Source organism: Mirounga leonina, unplaced genomic scaffold, assembly GCF_011800145.1.
Source record: "Mirounga leonina isolate KUSES-001 unplaced genomic scaffold, KU_Mleo_1.0 Mir_173, whole genome shotgun sequence".
NCBI lineage: Eukaryota > Metazoa > Chordata > Mammalia > Carnivora > Phocidae > Mirounga > Mirounga leonina.
Genome location: NW_023270447.1, coordinates 37,250,366 through 37,268,956, shown reverse-complemented (window position 1 = coordinate 37,268,956; position 18,591 = coordinate 37,250,366). Strand labels below are relative to the sequence as shown.

At 34.7% G+C, this 18,591-nt stretch overlaps 1 protein-coding gene across 1 annotated transcript in view; it reads left to right on the top strand.

Moving 5' to 3' along the window:
- LRRC7 (leucine rich repeat containing 7) overlaps window positions 1–18,190 on the top strand; it is a 646,929-nt gene extending 628,739 nt beyond the window's left edge. Inside the window, exons 27-28 of the mRNA XM_035018295.1 lie at window positions 2,741–2,815; window positions 17,042–18,190. Of these exons, the coding sequence (XP_034874186.1) occupies window positions 2,741–2,815; window positions 17,042–17,149 (183 nt within the window). The 3' untranslated portion in view covers window positions 17,150–18,190. The remainder of the gene's footprint in view (window positions 1–2,740; window positions 2,816–17,041) is intronic.
- Window positions 18,191–18,591: the final 401 nt, after the last annotated feature.

Sequence of the window (18,591 nt, the reverse complement as noted above, 5' to 3'; positions counted from 1 at the left end):
ATATATATATATATATATATATATATATATATATATATATATATATAAAAACCCAACTATACCAGTGGGCAGTAGCAGTTTCTTAGTTGAGGAAATGTATTGATTGAAAAGAAATATTAAAGCTTTAGAAAGCAGCAATAAATGCTTTGGAAGACTCAGGCCACTATAAGAGTAAACTTCAAAGCAGATCTTCAGTGGGTGCCTGGGTGGCTCAGTCGGTTAAGCATCCAAGTCTTGATTTCGGCTCAGGTCATGATCTCAGGGTCGTGGGATCCAGCCCCACGTCAGGCTCTACGCTCAGCAGGGAGTCTGCTTCAGATTCTCTCTCTCTCTCCCTCCCCCCTCCCCAGGCTTGCTCCCACTCTCTCTAGAATAAATAAATCTCTAAAAAAACCAACAACAACAACACAGCAAGTCTTCAAAACAGCGGTTGAATCCCACAGAGCTTTGTGATGGATGAAATTAAACCTGCCACGTACATTACACTTGTATTCTGTCAGCAGTCAGGTTGTGGAGCATTACAAGTTCCTTCCAGCATTGCAGATACAATGGTGGTAATTTAGCTCCTATGGTCTGGATTCATGCAAACATTATTAAAATGGTTCCCATAGAATAAGCTGAAGAAAGGCAATCAAAATTAACTAGGTAGCCCAACGTTGACTGCTGGGATAAAGAGAACAACTTCACCTCCAGCACCCAGAGATGTAGTGGCTTATTTTGGGCAAGGGCATTCTGCCTGTTGTACAGAGACCTGGATAGCAAAGAGGGGGACTAACAGAAGGACCAAGCATATACAGTTTCCTGGACTGATGGCATGAATGTTATGTGCCCGGTGTGTAAAGGGCCGTGGGGATTATATTTGTTTTCACAACCAGTGCCATTCCCTGGTCTGGTGGATTCACCATCGTGCCTTCTGTTACTGTCCTTTTCAAACAACCTGTTTTCTTATTCCTTTTGAATTGGCCATTTGTACAACTGAATAGACAAAAGTAACTAGCTGAGCATCACTCTGAATAGTGACACTGTTAAACTAAAATTTTTTTAAAGTTTTTATTATTATTTTCTTGATGTTATAAGTAGTACATAATTATTGTAGAAAAATTAGAAAAGACATAAAGCAAAAAGGAAATATATATATATGTATACATATATGTGTATATATATATATACATATGAAGTCTCATTCCCCAGTATAACCACGATTAATGTTTAGGAATATATCCTTCTAGATATTTTCCCCACACAAATATGCATATAAATATATTTCAGCAAAAATAGTATCATAGCATAATAATAGTATCATAGAGTATAATGTTTTATAACCTGCTTGTTTCACTAAGGACTAGGATATTTCTGTAACTCCCACCTAGGACTTTAATGATCACATATTGTACTATTGTGTGAATTTACTGTAATTTAGTTAATCAATTCTCTGTTATTAGACTTTTAGGTATGGTTTGTAACTTTTATTATTACAAATAATACTATGATGAACATATTAGTTCATCATATGAATGTTGCGACTTGTCTAGTTACGTCCTTAAGGTAAGTTCTAGAAGTTGCATTACTGGTTAAAAGTTATGCAGTTTTCTAAGGATTTTGATGGCTGTCCACAGTTTCGTTTTTAAATGGGAAGAAAAACAGATTAAAATCAGAAAGATAAAAATCATCCGACAGCTTTAAATTAATAACTTTCATAAAGATCTGAAATGCTAAATGAAAACACACATAGAAGTATTTCAACTAGGGCCTTCTTGTTAAACCATTCACACACACATACATAAAGTTAATGGGTTTAAGTGAGAGGCGTTAAGTTTACAAATCAACAAATAAGATGATTTCCTAAATAACAGGCAATGACATTCCAATATTATCTTCTGTTCGATTAATACTTCTTAGGAACTAAAAAAAATAATGTCAACTGTATTGAGATATCATCTTTATTATTTAATACATATTGTTATGTAAATTATTTATATTTTTAATTTTTTATAATTGTTGGTTTCTTGACTTTTCTTCTACTATATTATGAGCTCACTGAAGCCAAAAATTATATTCTCTATATCTCTATAACACTAGTAATCGAGTCCCAGCATATGGTAGACATTCAATAAATGCTTGCTTTATATACATGATCAACAAAATTAATTTGACTTTTTTATAAAATAAATTAATCAGTTTCAGGACTTGTAACTATGTTGGCAGAAACTTTATGTTTAAAATGCATATTGGAATTTTCTTATGTTTAATTTGTTCATGTATGTTTTATATTAAAATTTCCAGTAATATACAAAGTAATACTGATTGAAATAAACCAGTATCTATATGTAATTCTGATACGGTTTTAAAAGTGTACACTGAATTTACAACCTGTCAAATAGAAGACATTTTCAATGAAGAATAACTTAGGATGATTTCTGAATTATATAAAAGATGGTTTAGTACCATATTTCAAATTATTTAAGAAAGAAATTAAGACTATGCCATGAAATTAATTTATAAATCATAAGTGCACTTTAAAAACAAGATCAGCTTTTGTTATGCAAGTAAAGATGTTGCTTTTCTTAAACTTGACTTGAAGAGTGGTGCTTTGCTTAAAAAATACTATAATAATCTTTGACGCTTACATGTGTAAACTGTTTTTAATCTGTTTTCATTGTTTTCTATGTGAATGAAAATTTTTTAACTAGGCCTAGTTCTTGATAATACAATCCTAACCTCTGTTACTTCTGACTTATAGGGTATCTTTGTTACTAGGGTTCAGCCTGATGGACCAGCATCCAACCTGCTGCAGCCTGGTGATAAGATCCTTCAGGTAAGAGAGATAAAAAGCACTGCTTTCAAATGCCACACTAAAACAGATATGTAACCATGCTATTGAGTGACTTGAATTAAATGATTGGCAATAAGCCCTTTTCACATTTCTTATTTGTCTTTATTGGGGTGGGGGTTAAGAGGCAAGTCAGAAACAAATTCAATCTGATATAATCCTATTTATTCCAGTATTTGGCACATGGTAGATGTTCTGCATATTTTTGTTTATATGAATATATTACCAGTATGAATTGGTAATATAAGAAAAATTGAAACATATAAGAATCTATGCATAGCTATCAGGTATAAGTAAGAGTAATGGAGTACTGAAATAGGGTATCTGTGTGACTTTAAATGAGGAAGAAGGGACTGGTCCATATTTAATTTCTCAATAGTAAGCTATACTGTTTGACTACTGTGAAATGCATGGTTATATCTCCCTACTCCCCCATCTCAGATACTTGAACAGAAGTTTAACTATATATAAGGTGACTTATTAAAATGTACTGTCTGATGGAAAGGCTTTTTCCCTAACTTAAAGCTCTGTGTAACAGAAAAGGGTCACTCCAGTACACAGTTAAGTAAATGCTTGGTATAACCATTTTGCATTCTTTGTTCTTCTCTCTGAATCCACTTCTGCTTAATCATTTCCTACATCCCAGATAAAGGCCCTTAAGCATCATCGATTTGTTTAAGATTCAGTATTTTGACTTATGACCCTGAAATTCCCCACTATATAGCTAGCTGGAACTATCTGAAATTACAGATATTTAACCATTTGGAGCAATTATGAAATGGTTCCACATAATATATTGAAGATATAAGGACACTGAAAAGAGAGGACATGTGGGAAAGGAACCTTCTAGTTAGACTAGCTCTGCAAACAGTTACAACAATGCAAGGACCCCACACAACTCATCTCTGAGGAAATTGTCTATCTTTTATTTACTGAACACTTTCAAAAAGTTCTAGAGAAGTAGAAACCCTCTATAACCATATATACATATATTTATATGTATTATATGTATATATAGCCTTAATATTTTATTCTCAGAAATATTTTAAACTAGCAAGCTCATGAAAACTCAAGTTTTCAAAAATGTTAATTCTCTGAAGACTATGGGTTGCTCGAACCCATAGCAATGTCACAGTAGAAATAGCATCCAACAGATTTGAGTCCATTCTGTGCAAGCAGGAGACCAAGCCAGCAGTTGATCTTTAGAGTTAAAATCTTGAGACAAAAAAGACCCATAAAATAATCTAAATTTATTTTTACCATTTTGCTATGGAAGTTCTATGTGTTTTTTATCTCCTAACTGGCCCTTTGATCTTAAGCATTTTATATCATGTCTATGGGACTCACAATTATTATGTGTAAAATGAACTGTGGTTTATATTATATCTGAGGTCCCCTCAGCTTAAAAATTCAACTGTTCAATAATTTTATAAATTTCCATGAAAAACGGTCAAGAATAAACTCACAATGTAATTCCTTAACACTTGGTAAATGCTGCTGTTTAGCAAAGGAAATGGCTAGCTTTTTCCTCTACTCAATTTCAAAGAAATTATTTTGAATCTCTGAGTCTGAAAAACAATGCAGCCAGTTAATCTCAGATCTCTGATCTATTTGAATGCTATGCCGGTTAGAGAAGCCTTCCATATCTTGAGACAAGGTTGGGTGTGGCCTTCATCCATGACAGAGGTAGCAAAAGAAAGACTTTTCTCTCTGGATTCAGAAGATATGTGTGTGTGTATTTATATATATATGTTTGTTATATGTTAAAATGTTATGTATTCATATATCTATAGACAGGTGGTAGATGGTAGATAGATGATGATAGATAGATAGATAGATAGATGATAGACAGATAGATAGATAATCAGTATAGATGAATATAGATATCCTGCAGAAGGGAAATGAGAATTCAGTTAGTGTCTAGTTGCAGGGTTAGAATACTCTTTTCTGACTGTGTGGTTCTACAAGGATTATATGTGAGGACATGAGGGTTGAGTATTTCTAGTCCCTCAGAGGTATACAACAACAGCAAAGTGCACCAAGGAATCAATTCCTAATGCAAGAAGTAGGAAGGAATTATAAACACAATCTGTTAAAAGCCGAGAGTCTGCAGAAGAGCTGCAACCTGGGTAGGCTCTTCGCTCCACAAATGACTATGAAAGATGTAACGTTCTATTTTTGCTCTAGAACTCATTTGTATCTAGTACAATAAAATCAAAGTCCATTTTCAGCAAAAGAAAAATGCACATAGACTGGAATCAAATAAATTACTATATTTACAGTTTCACTCCTATGAGTTAAAAAGCACAAGTGGCCAATTACACTTTCTGAAAGAGATAAGAACGGCTAATTCTAAACTGAAATCATTGCCAGCATCAGATGCTAAGAGGGCAAATTATATTTTTGTCTATAACACTATCAGCTCTTCATTTAAAGAACACTGGAAAAAATGAGTTATCTCTCATTTAGAAGATCCTTAAAATATGTCCTCACAGGAGCAAATTTGTTTACAAGCTTTGATGACAATGTAACAGCTTAGAAAATCAAGGTAAAAGGAACAAAGAAATAAACAACAACAACAAAAACAACGTATGAGCCCCCTAAGTGATGGCAGTTAACAGCAAATAGCAAAAGAGACACTAAATAGCAAAAAAGATACACGTTTCCCAAATCTCCCCCAAGCCCCAAATTTATTGTAGAAGAGCTTTCTCTTTCTTTGTCTGTAACTCTTTTTACCCACTACTCTCTTCTTACTCTGTCATGGGATCATGAATATGTTATTGGAATTCCATAAAAAGGTGTGCATTAAGAGATAATCTTAATTAAAACATATTCACATGATGTTTCTGTCATTTTACTGTTCATTTTCCCAGAATAAATACACTATAATTAATGAACATATTCAAATGACCTACTGTATTTAGTGAATCATGTTGCTTTAAGACCCTGTGGAAAAGGAGCTAGCCGCCAGGCTGGGAGAACTGATCCCACCCAGCTTCACCCTCCTCCACAAAGTCAAATCTAACAGGGCAGAGAGAACAAGTGTAAGCACATGCATCATAAAAAAATGTTATTAGAGTGAACCATGTGAATTTGCCAATATTTGACCATTTTTGAAGTGGTAATTTCGTTGGTTTAACATCATAGTTTCTTTTTTCTAATGTTCTTTCCCATTAAAATATTCAATCTAATTTATTATACATTTTAAATTCAAAATATATTAAAATATAGAAAATCTATTAATTATAGTTACTCTGTTGAAAAGATGAATAGACTGGAAAAAAAAGAATATATCGTACTTGATAACATGGTTCACAGTTATAGCCTAACGCTCATTTGTATATTACACATTATATTACATATTATATTTATAAGTATAATATTCTATTCTATCACTGTAGTCAAACCCTATCCTCTTCATGTACCTGTCCACCGCATTCCCCAGACAGGAGCCTAACTTTGGCAGGAGAAGAGAAAATAAATGATATATAGATACTTGTTAATGACATGCAGGTTTTACCAGTTATCAAAACAGAGTTTTCTCATAAAGGCATACTAATATGAAACCTATTTGAAGATTATTTCATAGTCTCTTCTAGTGTACCATAATTTTAAGTGTTTTCCAGAATATATTCCTGGTCGATGACCCTATCTCTAAGATACCAAATTGAATAATCAAAAGATATGATAATTCAAACAAATCAGATATTTCCCCTTTTTTTCTAGTCTTAAAAAATCTTGGTTCTACAACTCATATAGACAAATCAAGAACCCACTCTGAATGAATAAGTCTATGAAATTTTAGTCAGCTTTTGGTAGGTTGTTTGGCTCAGAGTCCCTTATCAGGACAAGAGAGCTTACTCTTGATGGAAGAGGAGTTACTCCAGGCTTACCAGAGAGGAGAAAGGAAGATGAGTAGTAGGAGGACTAGCTATGGGCTAGCCTGACAGCAGTGGTCAGGAGCAGAGGGGAGAAACTCCTGTCAGAATGAGTGAGTGTGGAGTTCAAGGAGAGAATACTGGAGAGGGAGATCACAGGCATAAAAAAAGAAAACCCTAGGATTTTAAGGTTTTGCCCTGAGTTGGAGAACTGAAACCTGCAGGGGGCTTGGCATGGGGATGAAGGTGCGGAGGAGGTACTAAGATACAGCTTTCAAGGCTCAGAATGTGAGAAGAAAGTTTAGATTTCCCCCAAAGTCTATATGAAATACCCACAGCTGCCTGAATCTACTGTATACAGATAGTGCTATATCTGTATTTGACCACTGGATCAAGCCTTCCTTGTCTGAATGGAAGTTTTATGCTTCTTTGAATGACCAGTAGGTGTGGTTAGCTGCTAACAGTATTATCTTACCTAGCTAAAGCTTATTTGTTCAACAACCACAAAGCAAAGTGCTTCTGAGAAGCCATAATTAATGTCACAAAGTCCATGCACTAAATTTCATGCCTTTACTCTTAAGAAAGATTTTATTTCATACTTGGAATCTTTTACCTAGCTTTCCAGACCACCAAGAGGAAAGCCTCAGATCCAGGCACATTGCCAGAAGCAAGAGGTCAGAACTGACAGTTTCATTGTCCAAGAAGAGAGAGAAACTTCCTTTAAAAGATAGAAACAAAATTCAAAGAGTACAGTAGTTATTCAGTATAGAAGATAGAGTGTTTCCCAATGGCATCCCTTACGATATCTTTTTGGAAAGGAATTCCTTAGTCGAAGAAGTTTCGGAGCCACCTCAGAGTCTGTCCTTTGTTTCAGGATTTCACAATGTATTAAGCATTTCAGAACCTGAGAAATCTTACAAACTTATATGTCCCAACATTTTTAACCATACAGCCAGCCCTCTTTACTAACAACATCAATTAACTACCTCCACAGAACACACTTTGGGAAATGTTTCTTATAGAAGCATCTAAATGGGCCCACAGCTTTATCCCACAGTGTTCATGTTCATAATTATCATCATGAGTCATTTGGAATGGGTTAGAGTATATTCATGTCTCTGAATTTTTAAAAATTTCTCCCAAAAAGGATACAAAAAGTAGAGTGAGAAATTTTTGTTATGGTTACAATGAAGTATGGGACTCTTAAAAAAATAAACTTAAGCTATTTGGAAATTTCACTAAAGCATTTCCCAACAAGGTCAAATGAGTTAATGCTTTTTTTTTTAGTTGATCTTATTTGGTGGTTGAAAATCAAAAACAGGGCGCCTGGGTGGCTCAGATGGTTAAGTGTCTGCCTTCGGCTCAGGTCTTGATCCCAGGGCCCTGGGATCGAGTCCTGCATCAGGCTCTCTGCTCCTTGGGAGCCTGCTTCTCCCTCTGCCTCTCTCTCTCTCTCTCTCTGTCTCTCATGAATAAACAAATAAAATCCTAAAAAAAAAAAAAAGATAAAAAAAAGAAAATCAATCAAAAACATCAGAGAGGTTGGGGGAAAGGTGGGGGGAAGGGGTCAGTAATCACATAATTCTTAATGTTCAGAGAAATTACTGAAGAATAAGATTTTTAATACAATTTGATTAGAAGACAACAAAAAATAATTTTTTAAAATGTGTATGGTTTTGTACACCAGAGTGTCACCACATATCTTATTCAATTTATGAAATTCAGTACAGTGAACTAATAAAAGATTGAGTAAATACATATTGCAAATCAAAACTTTAATACTATACAGAATAAAGAAAACAGGAAAACCAATAAAAACAAGTTAAGTTCATTAGACTGGCTCTAACTTCCATAATTTGGCTGAAATAAAAGTAACAATTAAGCAGAGTCTCATTTATACCACACAAGTTATCTACTGTTGACAGAGGCTAAATGACTTATTTGAGTTTCTTCCATTATACAATACTGATTTTACTGGAACAAATTTTACTGATAGCATCATATTCATCACATTTTCTATTTATATGTTTGAAAAACATGTATTAAATACCCACTGTGTAGGAAGTATTGTGCCAAGCAATGTGAACAATGTAATAAAGAATGGCCTTACATAACCTAGCCCAGGAAGTAGACATGCCCAAAATTACCTGAGCAGAAAATGAAAGAGGAAGAGAGGAAAGAAGGTGACTTTCAGCATTTGATAAAATCAACTTCCAGTCTGTCTTCTTTTAAGAGCAAGTTTTCTAGTCAGCAGAGACCAATCTCTCCTGAAAATGAGAGATTGATTTTGCAGTTCTGTTCATTTTGCAGTTTCTATTTCTCTTAAAAGAAATAAAATATAGCTTGTCAGGGAATTGCTTTGCAAACCAAGGTAGGGAATTCATTTGTTAGAGATGTTCATTCAACATACTTGATAAGAAGAAAACAGGCATCCTAAAATCAGAGCAGATAAATAAGTAAATGTCTTCAGGATTACTACTTATTACCAGTTCCATGCCCAAATTTTTAAACAAATAATTGACAAAGTCTGTAGTTGAGTCTATTCTAGCTTGCCATGTCTTTTTTGAGCCAGAATTCATGAAACATTCAAGCTGCAATACGTGTGTGCACTTAAGATAGAAGAGAAATTCTTCTCTGTGTTTAATTCTATGAAGATTTTTTTAATACTGCAGTAAAAGCCATTAAGACTTCAAACTTTCTCACATTTAAAAAGTGCAATGTAAATTTTTCATGGGAACTCTCTAAGAATTTAAAATCTGTAGTTCAGATTTTTGATAGAAAGGAAAATTTTTCAAATGACTTGGCATAAAGTCAATGTAGTATTGACCATGCAGTATATTCAGCTCCAAATATATGCCAATATTTAATGAGAGTACTCTATCAGATTAAAACTCTGAAATGAGAATGAATTCCAGGTAGCCAGTGTGAAACATAATTATGATTATTGAAGATTCCCACTGTTCCTCATAATGTCTGACTGTCGGGATCAAACACCATGAAGGCTTGCCCTTGTAGCTCTAATATGGTTGCTGTATTTTTTAGTTTTCCCTCATTTCAAGAGCTATAGGCTTTCAAAGATGTTAATGTATATCTAATGTACAAAATACATGTGTACTGCCCCTTTAAATGTTTGTCCCTGAGCGTTGGTTTCAATCAACCAAAAATCACACACCTAAGTCCCTAATCCCATTTCTTTTTTGGATTCTAAAAGAGTTATGCTGTCCTTCTTATTGGATAATACCACCAACCTTGTGGCCAAGCCTTCTTAGCAATTAGTTTTTAAATTTAGAACTTTGAATAATAAGGATACAAGAAAATTCCTGGGAGAATTACAGCATCCTCTGTAGAATTTCTGTAGTATAAACATCCATAATTTACCCATTTAACAAAACATTTACCAGAAGGAAATCAAAGATAAATCTTGGAAGGAACAAGAGGATGAAATCCAGAAACCAAGTAGGCTTTACAGTAAATTGATGAACCATAATTGCAAAGCTCTACTTTTTGTTGTAATTGTAAATACAATTTCATTAGCCCTCCATCTTTTCATGTCTAAATCATGCAAAGGGACAATTAAAAAACATTTTATGGCACCAATGTCAAGTGGAATTTTAAAAAGGCAGGATATCTTCTAGAAACAGTATCAAGATTATACAGTAAAATGTTCCTTTATACTTTCAAATCAGCTAAAGCCAGAAACCCATTAATTATATATTCTTGAAGCATAAAATTTTCAGAATATCTTTTCTTTCCTGAATTTTTTTCTTATTAACTTCATTTTAATTTAATAAGCCATTTCATTTATATCTCATTTTTCATTAAATTGCTATTTCCTCTAAAGTGCACACATTTATTATAATAGACTGTGTTTATATAAAACATATATGTGACCAACTGTGACAATGTATTTTATGTATTTAAAATTTCATTCTTCAAATCATATTTTGTACTTATAATACACGTATATTCAAAATATCAAATGCACAAAGGTAGATTATATGCATTTACTTTTTTTGTAATTTTTTAAAGATTTTATTTATTTATTTGAGAGAGAAAGTGAGCGAGAGAGAGCACACGAGCAGGGGCAAAGGGAGAGGGAGAAGCAGACTCCCCACTTAGCAGGAAGCCTGACGTGGGGCTCGATCTCAGGACCCTGAGATCATGACCTTAGCCAAAGGCAAACACTTAACTGACTGAGCCACCCAGGCGTCCCTGCATTTACTTTTCAAAGCATCATTGGATTTATACCCTGCAATCAATCAATATTGCCCAGTAGTGGCCTTTACTTCCTCAGCTCTTCTTCTATTCACACACATAAGACAACCACAAAACATTACTAGCTGAAATATTACTATTCTTCTCATATGCATTTTAACTGGAAAAGCCCTACACAAACGTAGTAACATAATTTTCTGATTTCCTGTCTGAAGTGTCCAAGATGTTAGCCAGATAGCCAAATTCATTTTAACAATAAAGTTCCCTTTGCTCTTGAGTCCTAACAGTGGAAGGAGAAGGTTCTCTCGAACTGAGATTCTATCTCCTTCAAACACCTCTCCCAACCCCTCTGTCATTGTTTCCCCCGGCATCAGGCCTAAATCAATGTTCCATGTCAAGAAATGGCTCAATTCATATTAAAAATTGAGTTCATTTAATGAACCTAAAACATTCATTAACAACCTCACAACATCCAATGAAACAAATTGTGCCAAGTTACTGAGTTGACTACTGTAACATAAATTCCCACCTAGTCACTAGTTCTATGAGTTTGGATATCTCATGCACTGTCTCCAATCTTCACATTTTCATCTTTAAAAAAAAAAGAAAAAATAGAGTTAACTAAACAAGAAAAAGAAAGTCCCTTCCTCTGACATTTTGTCCTTCTATTCTTGTGACTTAAGGAAAATTCAAGAAAGTAATATTGAAGTAATATTAATAGTAGGAGGTAACATTTGATTGGTTTATAGTGTGCCAGGCCTAAGCACTTGACATACATTAACCCATTTAATCTTTAATAAACTTTCTAAGATAATGTGCTTTCTGATCTTTCAGAGTTCTCCTGGTATTTTGAAGTCATTACCAGGCAGTCCCTAGTTGTGGCATTTTAAATAGGCCTCTTGAGGTTTCCCAAAGCTCTAGTTTTTAGATCCAAAATATTTCTGGGGACTAAAAATTACAGGTAGAGTCCTAGTGTTTATTTGACTCAGTGATCTAAGTTATCAACCTGCTTTATTTCCTTCTGGGAAATCAGCTATACAGTTTCCAACTGTATAACTCTCATTTGTCGCTTACAAAGCATGAAAACTAAAAGCTGATGGCTTAAAGCAATATTAAAAGCTGGTTTATATGAGGAATCTTTCTAGCCTTGAATCAGAGCCTGGACCGTGGTTCGGAACATCTTGAAGCCTGTTTTGTTGGAAACAGACCCAGATACAAGGCCAGACTTCAGGAGCTATGCCTTTTCCCTGCTTTTTTTCCTCTCTCTTGCAGAAAGCTAGGGTTCACTGGGGCCACTGGAAAATATTTGATTCTCTTGGATTTCCTGCTACTTTTGTGAGCACAGTACCTTGATCCCCTTCCTGATGACTCTTCCCAGTTATCCTTCTGCCCGGATCTCCCAGGAGCCCTGCTGTCCTGTTCTCTCCCCTCCGCACATCAGTCCCGTGAGAATCCCTGTTCTTCAGTTTGGCCACTGAGCTCGAGCCAGTTTTCTGCCATCCTCCTGCAGGAAGGATTAGGCTCTGCTTCACCTCCCCTCCCTTACTTCAGACAGATTTTCCTCGATGCCCAGGGCAACAGCAAACACTATCTTTCAGCTTTGCTCTACATGTCCCAAGCTGCAACCCCATCTTGCTCCCCTGGTTAGATTTCCCTTCTTTCACAATGCTCCCTTTTAAATTTATTTTCTGATAAATCTCTCAGCATTCCTTGTGGTGAATACCAAACAGCAGTAAAACCTAACTTCCGTCGCTAATGCTGCCACCCTGACCTCCTTCCTGAACCCCAGTGTCTTGTTTCTAAATATATGATCAACATTTCCCTTGCATGCATTGCCATGGCCTCAAACCCCATTGTCTTCCCAACTAAGCTATTCCTTCCTTTCCGTTAATGGTATCACAATCTGATTCTTGTCTGTTTCTTCTACCCTTGTTCAGTTAAATGACAAATTTATAGATTCTACCCTAAAAGTTTTCTCCTTTTTTAATCCATTTCCTCTCAAGTTTCCTGGCACTGTCCTAGCAGATAGCCTGACTTAGTCTTTCCGTTTTTGAGAGAGAAAGCTCACATATGCCTACAAGAACCCAATTAAGCCAGAGTTAACACTATAATAAGAATGAGAGGTTCAGCATTTCTGGAGATTCTACTTTAGGACTAAATGTTATTTCTACCAGTATTTTTGGAATGACTTAAGTTAATCCTGATAGGAATCTGAATGAGAATTAAGGTTTTGCAAGCACTGTAAAGAACAAATTATGTCAGGAGGTGATATAGCAATAGTTTTAAGGGGAAAATATTCATTATTTTATCATAATCACTGAAATGTCAGTTCAGATCAATGGAAGCAATTGGGGTCTTATTATTTCAGTGAAGTATTGAGAGAAATAATAAGAGCGAATATTATGGTATGGGATAATTCAGCCCTGGATGTGTGGCCTCGGTCAGGTATCTTGTCCTCTCTGAGGTGTATCTCTTTCACTTACAAAATAACAGGATTAGCCTAGATATGCTTGCTCTCACTCTCTCATTCTCTCACTCTCTTACTGCCTCTTTGATCTCTCCAGAAAATTTCTGTTTAAATATTTCACATATTGGGCTATCCCTCTTGGTTTTAAAAAAAAGAATCTATAAACTAACCCCACCTCCTATCAAGCCCCCCCACATTAGCGTATTTTTATGGTTGGTTCCTGTGCTAAAGCCTAGGGTCTAAGTTCACTGTTATTTTTATTTTTAAATTCTCATAAAAATGATTACATACCTAGATCATCTTAAAACTCTTTTCCCTACATGGATTGTTGAAGAGTTTACTTGAAATAGCCAACTGTTCACATGTCTAGGGCTGGAGGAGACTCCAGGCTTGAGCGAGACAAGGATTGTGGCCCTTCTCTAATCACACTCTTGCCAGGTGTGAGTACGGGGGAAATCTCACCAGGTGTGGGTACAGGGGAAACTCTTGTTATTGACCTCAGAGAAAACAGCTTCCCTGAAAATTTTCCCTCTTCCCTTTTCCTCCCACTGAGCTACCCTAGTACTTTATTTATCTCTTCTGATGTTAATTCAATTCAGCAATTGTTGAGTGCCTACTATAGGGAAGGCATTTTCTACATTATTTTTAATTATGTCCATGGCTAATTTCCCCTTCTGGATGGTCACCTCTTTGAGGGGAGCCTTCCCTGTCTCATCTCTTTCTTGCTCCCATCCCCAGTGCCAGGCACAATGCCTTGGGCACAGTTAATACATAACACACATTTTTGATTGAAAAAAATGAAAGAAAAAAATGGTGGAAATGAACACCCTTTTTTGAAGACCTTTCGATAAAAGTATCATTCAAAATTAGCAGCTATGATTAATTTGCTATCTGGGTTCTGTGCCACTTATGCTCTTAAAATTGGTATTATTTTGAGACTGGCCATTCCTAAAACCAGGAATGGTGAGGTCTAATGGTGGACAATATACCATTCATGATCTCCAAATCCTAGAGCATTCCTTTTCCCTGAAACACTAAGATACTGAAATTTCAAACAATTCCCTGAAAAATCTTGGTGGGTTGTGAGTTCATTGCAATTCTAGGTTTCGAGTCTTCTGATAGAGAAATCTGAGCACTCACAAAGTTATTATTAAGGACATTCAAGAACTCCATTTTTAAAGTTAAATTTAGGAGCACCTAGCTGGCTCAGTCAGTAGAGCATGCAACTCTTGGATCTCAGGGTTGTGAGTTCCAGCCCCATGCTGGCATCGAGCTTACTTAAAATAAGGAAATAAATAAATAAAGTTAAATTTAATTCACAGTTCAGGTATGTTTTTTGGTCAAATTGAAGACATTAGGTAGTTAGTATATTTCTCAAAAATACAGTGGAATAAGGATACATTTCACCGAAGTTTGCTATTTTCCTGATGTCAGATACAGATTGAGAATAAAAAGAAGAATGTACCATATGCTGTGTTCTCTATCCCACATCTGACCAGAAATAACATCACATGGAACCCAATTGTCTGGTTTTAACTACAACTTAAGCAAGAAATTTGGGCTGTGAAACAAACCCAAAGTTCTACCCAACTACTGTTTCCTGCCACTGAAACAGCCAATGCCAACTTTAATAGGCATCTCCATTAATTAAATGTTATTATATATATTAAAGGAGATATGTATATATATGTATATGTATATATATAGAGAGAGAGAGAGGAGAGAGAGGAGGGAGGGTGGGAGAGAGAAGGATATTCTTCAATTCAAAACAAATTTATACTTCTAGTTATATGGGTTTTCATGGATTCACATTTCTGTGTCCTAGTATTTTCCTTGTTAGATGTACTGTGGTTTAAGAAATGCAATATTTTAGGACCTTCTTTTTTTTATCATATCATTAACCAACCAATTAATGATAAAATATAGTGATAAAATATGTGTCAGATGACTTTCATCTAAGTTATAAAGACTATACAGTACTGCGATCTGCTGTTTTAAATTTTAAAAAGCCAAAGACAGTGAGATATTGAGTGGTTAGTTGAAATATTAACCATATTTTAAGAAAGCATTAAAAAAGTAAAACAACAAAGGCAATGGGTTCCCAAAATTAGTATCAGTCAATTGAAAACTGAAAATGTCAATCAATTAACCAGCTCTATTATCTGTGCTTTGCCAAGTAGTCAATTTGACTGACTCTTCCAAATCAACTGAGTCCCAGATGTGAGGAAAATAGTTACATAATTGTTAGTCGTTAAATTTCCAAGAATTATTCCTACCAAGTCTCAGTAAGGTTGCATTTTATTTGGGCCTTAATGACAGTGAAGTTTTATGGGATCCACTTCTTTATATATTAATAGTAAAAATCATTCCAATCAAGAGAATCTGTAACTTAATGTACAAAAAAAGAGCACTCACAACAGAGAAGCGTGTGAAATGTCAAACAATAACCAGTTGAATCCCAAAATTGTAACCTTAGGCTAATTATGTTTAAAATGGATTTTGAATACATAGACTGATGATTCTTAAGTAGAAGATGGCAGACATTTTCACTGTTACTAATGTCAGTGTGCTTTACCTCTGAGGGGTGGATCTCTTAGGTATATTGGATGCCATTGAGAATCACTGGTATAAATAATGAATATACTTGCATTTAGCAATGGGGGAAGTAAAAATGATCTCTTTTTTTTTTTTTTAAGATTTTATTTATTTCTTTGACAGAGAGATAGCGAGAGCAGGAACACAAGCAGGGGGAGTGGGAGAGCGAGAAGCAGGCTTCCTGCCGAGCAGGGAGCCCGATGTGGGACTCGATCCCAGGACTCTGGGATCATGACCTGAGCCGAAGGCAGACGCTTAACGACTGAGCCACCCAGGCGCCCAAAATGATCTCTTTAATATAAAAATGTAGGGGCGCCTGGGTGGCTCAGTCGGTTAAGCATCTGCCTTTGGCTCAGGTCATGATGCCAGGGTCCTGGGATCAAGTCCTGCATCAGGGTCCCTGCTCAGTGGGGAGCTTGCTTCTCCCTCTGCCCCTCCCCTTGTTCATGCTTTTTCTCTCTCCCCCTCTCTCCCTCTGTCTCCCAAATAAATAAATAAAATCTTTTAAAAAAAAAAAAACGTAAAAAAACAAAAAATGTATAAACTAAGAACTTTTCAGTGAGTCAAAATAAGATCTAATAAGACTATAAGTGTGCAATCATGTGTGTCATGAGTGAAATATTTGACCTTGATGATGGGATTAAGCTATCAGTAATTATATAGCAAGAAGGCAGTGGTCCTGTGGACACTTCCAAAACATCTCAACTAAGTACCTGCAAAAACAAAACAAATCAAAAGAACAACCACAGAACAACTACCATATTTCAAATGTATCTATCTGTTATTCACCAGGTTATCTCTATGATCAGCACAGTGGCTAGGACAGTCTTAAATAGGAAATACTAGGTGCTTGTTAAATATTTGTTGAATTAATAAATTGAATCAAAGCTGGGTGAAATTAATCAGTTGTTTCCATAGTTAGAATTTTATTGTGAATTTTAAAAACTGATAGCTTTTGGTTGCTCAATATTCCCTTGAATCTTACAATTAGAAACAATGGTGAGGTGACAAACAATATCTTGCATTGATCGCCCTGTTTTATTTGTGTGTTTACAGGCAAATGGACATAGTTTTGTACATATGGAACATGAAAAAGCTGTATTACTACTGAAGAGTTTCCAGAACACAGTAGACCTAGTTATTCAACGTGAGCTTACTGTCTAAATATTTTTTATAAATAGTGAAGATACATCTTAGCCAGACCTAATGTTCAAAAATAAATTTATACATAGAAACAAATTTTGCCAATTGCTGGACCAATGGCAAACATTAGTGCCAAATGTATAATACTATATGTTAGCACTGATCATCCTTAAAAATGTTAACTATATAAATATGATGTTCATGTGGTTATGTATTAGTTTTAATTGTCAGCCTCTGGCTGTGCATTGGTGCAGTTTTGTTTTTGTTTTCGTTTTGTTTTTTTTAATCAAATAAGTTTCTTCTCGAAGTGGATTTCATATAATTTCGGAGCACGGAAGCACATACAAGCTCTTTACAAATTCTGCTCTCCATCAAAAACACTGCCTCAAAGTTGTATATGCCTTTATATAGAAAATACAAATATAAAGAATTGTAACTCCCATAAAATATTTCTAGCACAGGTATATGTTGGCATATATACAAAAAGAATATAGAGAAAAACAATATTTTCATAAACTAAACATCTCGGATTGAGAAAGAAACTATATCTTAAAATAAGACTTTACTATATTGAATCTTTTTCAATAAAAAATTACATGATAATGCCTTATGAAAGTAACTGTACATATGGTATAAAGTGTTTATATTTGGTTCCATATTCATTTGCTAAATTCTCATAACACAGAGTGAAATATTTCATAAATTAGCCATTTATCTCTGGGACCGGACTAAAAATAGGACAAACTAATTTGTTCAATGCCTTTAGCTAATTACAATACACACAGAGTTAAGAAACAGACAAAAGGTCATTATAGATAAATCTTTTTCACCACAAATTTAAGCAGTGAATGATGGGTGGCAGGAAAGGTATTGCTTTATTTCTTTCAAGTTTATGTTGATTATAAACTGTAGCCCCTGTGATTTCTTTACTTGTAAATGTGGAATTTATTTGTGTGTTGCTTTATCTAATTTGCTACTTTTAAGTAATTTAAAATGAGTTTTGGAGATTGATAAAATTTATCATTAAGAAAGACCGTTGTTAGAAAGTTATGGTGGATGATTAAAAAACTTTGGTATTCAAATATGAAACTTCAAATATAATTTCTCAGAGCTGTGGTCTACCTGTATTGTTAATTTCAGTGCCTGTTTTGGGGGGCAAAAATAGAGAAAATACTTTTTTTCCAAAAATGTTTCAAAGTATAAAATTATGGGTTCTGTCTTACTGAAAGACAAGCATAGTTAATAGAGAATTCATTATTTTTACATTAGAATTGTTTTCCTCTATAAATGATCAAAATTCATTTTATAATCCTTTAAAATAGTTCTTTTATATATTAGTCATTAATTTGATTAGAATATTAATTTGAAATTCCAGAATAATTTCCCAGAGTTGGTTGTATGCATGCTCTCTCATATTTCCACATAGCTCTTCATATATATATATATATATATATATATATATA